The sequence below is a fragment of the Amorphotheca resinae genome (genome assembly GCF_003019875.1).
Source record: "Amorphotheca resinae ATCC 22711 unplaced genomic scaffold M430scaffold_4, whole genome shotgun sequence".
Classification (NCBI taxonomy): domain Eukaryota; kingdom Fungi; phylum Ascomycota; class Leotiomycetes; order Helotiales; family Amorphothecaceae; genus Amorphotheca; species Amorphotheca resinae.
In genome coordinates, this window is record NW_020194474.1 from 852,497 (window position 1) to 861,740 (window position 9,244).

General features: G+C 30.7%; 1 protein-coding gene across 1 annotated transcript; it reads left to right on the forward strand.

Annotated features, from left to right (window-relative positions):
* Positions 1 to 1,408: 1,408 nt before the first annotated feature.
* M430DRAFT_99321 (hypothetical protein) lies at positions 1,409 to 1,672 on the forward strand (the record flags this gene model as incomplete). Its single annotated transcript, XM_024870176.1, has 1 exon — positions 1,409 to 1,672. A coding segment is annotated over one exon (264 nt), but the record flags the coding sequence as incomplete, so codon positions are not given.
* Between the last annotated feature and the right edge of the window lie 7,572 nt (positions 1,673 to 9,244).

A 9,244-nucleotide genomic window follows, 5' to 3' on the forward strand; every position in this document is an offset into this window, starting at 1 on the left:
CCTAATAAGGCTAGTACTTTAGGAGCTAATACTACACTAGTAGCCTACTACGTTACGCCTAAACAATAAGAAGAGAAGTAACCCTTAATAAGTATTTAGGTAGAGATACGTATTAGAGGTAGCTAAGTAGCTATACTGGCCTTACTAGACTTAAAAGTAAAAGTTAACCTTATCTATCTATAACTATTAGAATAAGAGGTACTATAGTAACTTAACAATTATATTATAGTATCCTTACTATTCTAGAAAATAATAATAAGCTTTAGATTATATAATCTGTTTGTTAAGGCCTAAGATAAGTAACTACTTAATAATAAGGCAACATTAAGATAAATTTGTTATTACTAACATTAGAGACTTAGATATTATACTTAGATTTCTATAGCTAGAGGCTATAGACCTAATCGTTTTATAAAAGACCTAGACGTTTATATATCTTACGTCGTCTTTAATAGTCTAGCTATATATAATAAAGAAAGAAATTAAGAAAGTAATAAAAGAAGCTTAATTTGTAATTATAGTAATAGTATAACTAATTATAGTTAACCTAGAATCCCTAGGTAAAGAAGAACTATAAGAGGAACTATAAGAAGATAGTAAGGCTATAACGACCTTACCTAGTAAGTACTAATAATTTACAGACGTCTTTTCTAAAGAAGGGGCTAGATTACTACTTATAATTAATAGCCTTACTTATATAATAGACCTTAAAAGAGACGCGGTACTACTATATAGCTAAATCTACCTACTTGTAGAGGTTAAGCTAAGTGTCCTACACAAATATTTAGACGACGCTCTAGTAAAAGAATAGATCTGTCTAAGTAAGAGCCCTACTAGTACTCTAATACTATTTGTTCTAAAGAAAGAAAGGAAGCTACGACTCTACGTTAACTACTAGGCGTTAAATAGTGTAACTAAAAAGAACTAAGCCCTTATTCTATTAATTAGAGAGATCCTTAATTAGCTATTATAAGTACATGTCTATACTAAGCTTAACCTACGTAAAGTATACTATTAAGTTTGTATTAAGGCCGGTAATAAGTAGAAAACGACTTTTTAGTATTAATATAGCTACTTTAAATACTACGTTATGCCTTTTAGGCTAGTAAACGTACTAGCGACCTTCTAGTCCTTTATTAATAAAGTACTAGAGAATCTTGTTAATAATATTTATATTGTATATCTTAATAATATCCTTATTTACTTTATAAATAAAGAAGAGTATATATAGTATATTTACTACGTCCTTAAACGTCTCTAATAATATAACCTTTATACTAACCTCTTAAAGTATAAGTTTAATATAAAGTAAGTAGGTTTTCTAGAATACATTATTAACTTATAAAGAGTTTGTACTAAACCTAAGCGTGTCTCTATAATCTAAGAATAGCTTATTCTTATAACTATAAAGGACATTTGTATCTTCTTAAGGTTTACTAGGTTTTATAAGTACTTTATTAAGAATTATTTAAAGATTACTATACTACTAACGAATCTCTTTTATAGCGACGCTACTAGTACTGTTACACTAAGTTCTAAAGCCCTAAAAGCCTTTTATAAGTTACGACTAGTCTTTGTAAAGGCCTCTGTCTTACGTTACTATAACCTTAAACTACTTACGTATATAAAAACAGATATATCTACCTATACTATTAGTACTGTCTTTTTATAGCTATAAGAAGGCCGCTAGTACCTTATTACATTTATTTCTAAAAAGCTAAAAGGGCTAGAGCTATACTATAATACTCTTAACGCTAAGTTAATAGCTATTATTAAGGCTTTTAGGTTATAAAGGCCGTACTTAATATATGTATAAAGTTTAGTATTAGTTTTAATAGACTACCTAAACTACTATTACTTCTTTATAAAGCCGAAGTTATTATAGTAGTAAGCTAGATAGCTAGAAGAACTTTCTGTCTTTAACTTTAAGATTAAATATAAAGAAAGTAACTAAAACCTTACTAATAAGTTATTATAACGACCTAACTTATAAGATCTTAATAAGTAATTAGAGGCGTAACAAGCTCTCTTAGTAACTTTCCTTAATAAATTCTAGGTAAACGTAGTTACCTTAAAAGCTATTAGTCTTACTATAAGGCTTGTTTAAAATAAAGTTTCTATTCCTTTTATTCTTTTAATTCCTTTTATTTCTTTAATTTCTTTTATTCTTTTTAAAGGTCTAGCGACCTCCTTAACGTATACTATCTTAGTAGAATCGCTTTAGTATAAAAGGCTAGACTTACGCTAGCTAGTAGACTAAGGCGATTATAAGTCTTAAGGACCTTACGCTTTTATTACTAGAGTTTTAAGTCGTAAATTAAATACTCTTATACTAGTAAAGAACTCTACTTAGAGTTAGGCTAGTAAGAGTAATAGCTAAGTAATAGTAACGTTAACGTTACTATTATTATTACTCTTACTACTTATACCTACTATATACAGAACCTTTATACTATATAAATCACGTAATAAAACCGTACTAAAGCCAGGTAAAAACCTATGTACTACTACTTACGTTTATACTATTACGGCACTACTAAGGCGCTAGGTCCTTATCGCTACCTTACTAGAACTTAACTTTCTAGCCTAGTAATACTAAACATACTAATAAGACGCTAGTAAGGCGCTAGTAAGGCGCCGGCTACTAGCTAGGGCTACTCTCTCTCTTATAACTCCTTTACTAGGTAGCGCTTAGCTAGACAGAACTATAGGAATCGGCTAGTAGATAGTAGCTAATAGATTAGTATACACGCGCTCTTACCTTTCTTTATTACTACTATAAAGTTATAGAACGTCTATAGTACTCTTAAGTAGAGCGCTTATTATAAGGCCTACTACTATTAATCTAGCTACTAGTAGTTAAGGACTAGGTAAGCCGCTGTCTTTAGGGCCTTACTATAAGGGTACTAAGGAGTTACTACCTCTAGTACTCTATACTTAAAAAGAAAAGCCTAGAGTCTAACTTTACTAGTATAGATTTGTATTAAAAGAGAGCTCTTATACTTATAAAAGAGTAGGTACTTCTTAAGGGTATCTACTAAAGGTATAAGTAGCGCGGCTAGGGTAGCGCCTTAGTAGTATACTAGTAAGCTATTGTGTTAAGACTACTATACCTTCTAGTTCTCTTATAAGGTCTCTTTTAAAAAAGAGTCCTTATACTAGTCCTTTACTTATACGGCTTAGCCTGTCTTATACTTAAGTAACGTATAAGGTAGCGCTATAGTAGCGCTATAGTAGCGTCTCTAGCGTTATTAAAGACAGGTTACTACCTTATTATAAATAGACTATATAAGTTTACCTTTACTTATACATTTAAGACGTTATTTAAAGTCTACTACTTACTTATTAAAGTAAAGGTTAAGTAGAGGCGTAGCTATTTTAGACTTAAAGAACTAGACAAGAGTTACTTAGTACGCCTTTATAACAATATAAAGGTACTATAACTACTTTATAACAAGGTCCTTTACGATCTCCTTAGCTTACTATCTAGAGGGGTAGTACTAGACCCTTATACTATATACTATAGTAGTAACATCTTTCTTTATTAAATACCTATACTAGGTACTATAAGAGTTTAATCTAAGTTTTAGTATATATATAGTTCTATAAGAAAGAAAGAAAATAAAACCCTCTTACTAAGACACTATTATATTACTAGTCCTTTTATTATGTCTTTATCTCTTTTATATAAGCCTATAGATATCGCTATAGATATAGTACGCCTTATGTACGCTAGACTACTCTTAGTACTCTACTTTGTTCTTAGATTAGAAATAAGAAAATAATAACTACTTATAGTTACCTTAGTTCTTACTTAAGGGTTACTCTTTATTTGTCTATATACTATTCTTTTAACTCTTAAGATAAAAAATTCTAATCTTATAAGCCTTCTTCTCTCTTTATATTATAAATTACTTTTATAACTACTTTAGGTACTAGTTTTATACGCGTATTAGGTATAGCCTTTATTTACTAGCTAAGACGTTATATAGGCTTATCTTAATATAGGCCTAAGGCTATCCTAATTATTATCTTAATTATTATTCTATACTAAATCTAGTTTAGTTCTTGTTACTTGTTTAGTTACTTACTAGTAAAGGGTCTTTATTATATTTTATATAAACATCTTACTTCTCTACCTTTTTCTTTACTAATTTACTTATAACCTTTTCCTTTTCTTTATCTACTCTTAAACTCTCTTTTCTAAAACTAAAATCTTAAAATAACTTTAATATCTTTTAATTATCTTTTTCTTTAAGATACTTTATACTACCTTTACTATAACCTTATAAAAGTAAGGACATAACTACTCTTCTTTACTTTACTAGTCTACTAGTAAGTATATCTATACTAGTAAGCCTCTTTAGGCTAGTTCTTTTATAGTAAAGATATATAACAATTTAGTAGATAATTAGTCTATCTTTATACGATCTAACGCTTATGTCTTAAGTAGATTTAATAATAATAATAATGTTAATAATAATAACCTTTTTACTCTTTCTTAAGGTAGGTCTAAAGTGTTTTTACCTAGCCTTCTTATAATGTTTAGTACTTATAGATCTACCTTTAGAGAGCTAGAAGAAGGTTTTACTTAGATTAGTCTAGATACTTTATTAAAGGTTTATATATTCCTTATTATTAGTACCCCTTATTACTTACTTATAGACTAACGCTCTTACCTTACGTAGCTAAAGCCTACTAAGCGGCCTATATTTATAACTAACCTATATCTTTCTTTACTCTCTACCCTTACTAAGTAAAGAAAGAAGAAGAAGAGAACACTAGCTAAGCCGAGATTAGAAGTAGTACTAGAAAAGGTAGTAGCCTAGCTAAAGTTAAAGCTAAAGACGATAATAATAATAAAGACAGTAGTATAGACGATAATAATAGTAATAACTAAGATAGAGACAGAGGTAAAGTAAAGAGAGAAAAAGAAAAAGGGCTTAGCTAAGAGTATATATACTTATAAAACTAAGGCTCTACTACTTCTCTAAGATACCTCTTTATTAATTTCCTTTATCTAGTCTGTCTACATAAAGTATACTACCTTTCTTAAGTAAGAAGTAGTAGCTATAGTACATAAAGTAAAAGAAGAGAAAGAAAAGAAAGATAAGGGTAAAGATAAAGATAAAAATAAAAAAAGAGATAAAGATAAGGATAATATTAATAATAATAATAACCTAGACTATTTTAATAAGTTAGTAAGAGATATACTAGTCTAAGCTTAAGAAAAGGGCGCTAAAAGGTCTAAGAAAGAGGATACTAAAGAGGATAAGAAAAGAGAAAGAAAAGAGAGAGTTAGTAAGGCTAGTAAAGAGAGAAAAAAAAAAAGAAAAGAAGATAAAGATAAGGATAAGAAAAGAAAAGGAAAAGGGCTTATTATAACTAACTAAAGAAAAGGTAGTACTATAAGAAGTGTCGCTACCTTATTAGTTAGTTACTAGAGTAGACTTATATTATAAAGTAGTATATATACTATCTTATATTAGTACTATCCCTTACTAACCTTTACTTAAAGTTAGTAGTACGCCTACTATATATATAGTAGTAAGAGCCTATTAGTATAAAGTAGTTACTTTCTTAAGGTTACTATCTTTACTATATTAAAATACTATTTTTAAACCTTATATACTAATATAAGAAGACGTTAAAAGATAACGTCTATAATTATTATACTTAGTAGCGTTTCTCTTATAATAAAGTATAATTCCCTTAGCCCTTTTTCTCTTAGCCCTTACTAACCCCTTAGCTAGATTCTTCTTAAACACCTTTTTTAAGTAAGAAAAGTAGTAAAGTATACTTACTTTATTATTACTACTTACCTTAGCTTTTTTATTCTCTTAGCTTAAAAGATTACTTTTACCTACCTTTTACCTTGTATAGTAGACAGCTCTTTTGTTTTTCTTCTTACTACTTTTAATAAGTAGTAGAATTTATATAAAAGTTCTTAGTACCTTATTTATAAGATAGTAGGCCTAGGCTAAACCTACTACTACTTCTTAGATAACACTACTTATAAGATTACTAGTTAGTTAGACTAGCTTAACGCTAGTATAGTAATAATAATCTAGACTCTTTACTTTATTATAAGGTCTCTTTATTCTTTTTATAAATATAGCTAATAAGTAATAGAATTATATACTTATTAATAATACTACTACTTATAATTAGCTCTAGTCCTTCTTTAATTAAAAAGGGTTTTTCTTTTTCTTAGTTCTAGTTTTGTCTTAAAGTAATGTCTTCTTACTTTATTTTTTTCTTTCTTTTTATTATTTCTTTTTCTTTTTAGTTATATATAATCTTAGGTATAGCTTAGGTATACTTACTTAAGTAAGTAGTGTTATAGATTCTAGTTAGAATTATATAGCTTTTTTATATTAGTTATAGCCTAAGTATATTTTAGTAGTATAGCTATTTTATTTAAGTCTTATCTTAGTTAATAAATGTTAGTATTAGTTAAACCTTAGGTTACTTTAAGTATTCCTTATATTCTTCTTATATTTAATTAGTTAGCTAAGGCCTAGACTATAAGGTAGTACTATCTTAAGATACCTAGCCTTATTAGCTATCTAGCTACCTTCTAAAGACGACCTAGGTTAGATATAATTACCTAATAATCTAATAAGCCTAGTTATTTAATTAAGTACGCCCTTTATTCTCTAAAATCTAGGTATCTAGTAATAATATACTTTACTATCTAAGACCTTTACTTATATAAGTAATCTACTAAGTAAGTAAAGACCTTTCTTTAGGTTAAGAAGGCTTAAAGACTAATCTTCTTTATCTTAATAGCTAGTACTAAAAAGTATTCTACTTTTATTATTAATTTATATCTCTTTATATATTCTTTCTCTAGCTCTCTTTACTATATAAGGGTTAACCTAAGGTTATCTTACTAGTAGTGTTTTTACTATATATTCTAATCCTTATAGAGTTTCTTCTTAAAGATACCTTATACCTTAGTAAAGAAGAGCTTTCTTAGTAAGAAGGGCGTCTTAAGCTCTTTATCTTATATTATATTCCGGCCTTTAAGCTTATTCCTTACTTATCTTTCTTTAACTTTTACTAAAGTAAGCTTTAGGTTAGACTAAGGCCTACCTTTACTAGAGTCTATATTCTTTTATACGCATCACAGACCTATCTACCCTAAGAAAGAAGGTCAGCTAGGGGCGTGCCAAACCCTAGTAGAGCGGCAAGGTCCTTAAGGCCGTCTAGTAAACGCAGGCGGCGCGCCGTTAATATACTACTACCCTAACTAAACTTTACTAGCACGACCTCTAGTAGGCTAGTACCTACTAACTCTAGACGATCTAAGATATAAAGACTAAGAGCTAGCGTAGTGCCCTTACTACTACCTTAAAAGACTAATAGAAACTCTAGAGTCTTAAAAGGTAAGCTAGGCTCTATAGTTACGTACCCCTAGAACCGGCCTCGCTCTCTTCTCTTTAAGGCGCTAATAAGAAGGTACTAGCTATAAGCTACTATAACAAAGTAATAGTGTTAGGCCGGCGGTTCTTTCTAGAATTAGTAGCCGATCTTAGCGACGTCGTTCTAGACCTCTAGGACAAGTAGTACTAGCGGTTTACTATTAACGACGTTATAATAAAGGCAGACATTACTAACGTTCTCTAAAAGACAGGTACCTAAAAGGCGCTAGGACCTAACCTACTACTTACCGGCTTCCTTAAGGTATACAGGCGCCTCTTAGCTAAGCTCCTTATAGTAGTAGTAACTATAAGCCTCTAGCTAGGGCACGTCTTAGCGTAGTTTAAAGTAGTAAAGGTAGTAGTACTATATAAGCCCGGAAAGACCCTTAAACAGTAACAAACCGCTAAGGCCTATAGGCTAATATTACTCTTAAGCGCGATAAGTAAAGTAATTAAGTTAGTAATTAGCCGGCGCTTTACTAACACTATAGAGTCGTAAGGGCTCTTCCTAAAAACGTAGATAAGAAGCTGTAACACTTAACAGACCTTGTAGTTAAAATAGTAGTCGACGCTATATATATAGCGTAAAGCTATAAGGCTATAGCGTCCCTTCTCTAACTAAACATTAAAGACGCCTTTAATATAGTAAACTATATACGCCTCCTCTATACTCTCTAATACCTAGGGTTCTTTATATAGGCTGTATAGTAAGTATATAGCTTTCTTACTAATTAGACAGCTAGCCTCTTCTTTAACAAAGAGGCGGCGCCGCCTTAAGAGGTTACTATAAAGGTACTATAAGGCTTACTTTTCTCTCTTATCCTCTTTCTCTTTTACACTACTAGCTTATACACGCTACTATAAAGACATATAGGCCTTATTATAGTAAGGTTTACTAACGACCTTAACCTTTTAGTATTTAGTAGAGACACGATAGAGACACGCTAGTACCTTAAAGGGGCGTAGTAGACCTGTAGCTAGTAGACACAAATAAGAGGAATAGAGTTCGTCCTTAAAAAGAGTAAGCTCTTTTACCTTACTCGTACTTACGCTATACTAACGACGCCTGTCTACCTTAATAGCTAGGTTATACCCTTAGTCTAAGAGGCTTACTTTCTAGGAGTTTAGATAGATTAGAAGCTTAGGTAAAAGGGCTACCTTAACGCTATTAAACAAAAGTTCGCTACCTAGTAGTTTACGCTTATAAGGCTTACCGCGTCTACGTAAGGATATAGCCTACTACACGTAAGGGAGATCTATATAAAGGTAATCTAGAGTACTATAGTATATAGTATAAGGGTCTAGTACTGCCCTTCTAGGCAACAAGCTAAGGAGATCGTAAAAGACCTTACTATAAAGTAGTTATAGTACTTTTACGTTATTATAAGAGCGTACTAGGTAACTCTTGTTTAGTTTTTTAAGTCTAAAATAGCTACGCCTTTACTTAACCTCTACCTTAACAAGAGGGTAGTAGACTTTAAACAACGTCTAGAACGTATAGGTAAGGGCGAACTTATATAGTCTATCTATAATAAGGTAGTGACCTGCCTTTAATAACGCTAAAGACGCCGCTATAACGCTACTATAGCGCTACTCTATACGTTACTTAAGTATAAGGCAGGCTAAGCCGTATAGACAAAGGACTAGTATAAAGACTCTTTACTAGAAGAGACCTTATAAGAGAACTAGAAGACATAATAGACCTAACACGATAGTTTACTAGCGTACTACTAGGGTACTACCCTAGCCGCGCTACCTGCCCTTTTAGTAGATACTCTTAAGAAGTACTTACTCTTTTATAAGTATAAGAGCTTACT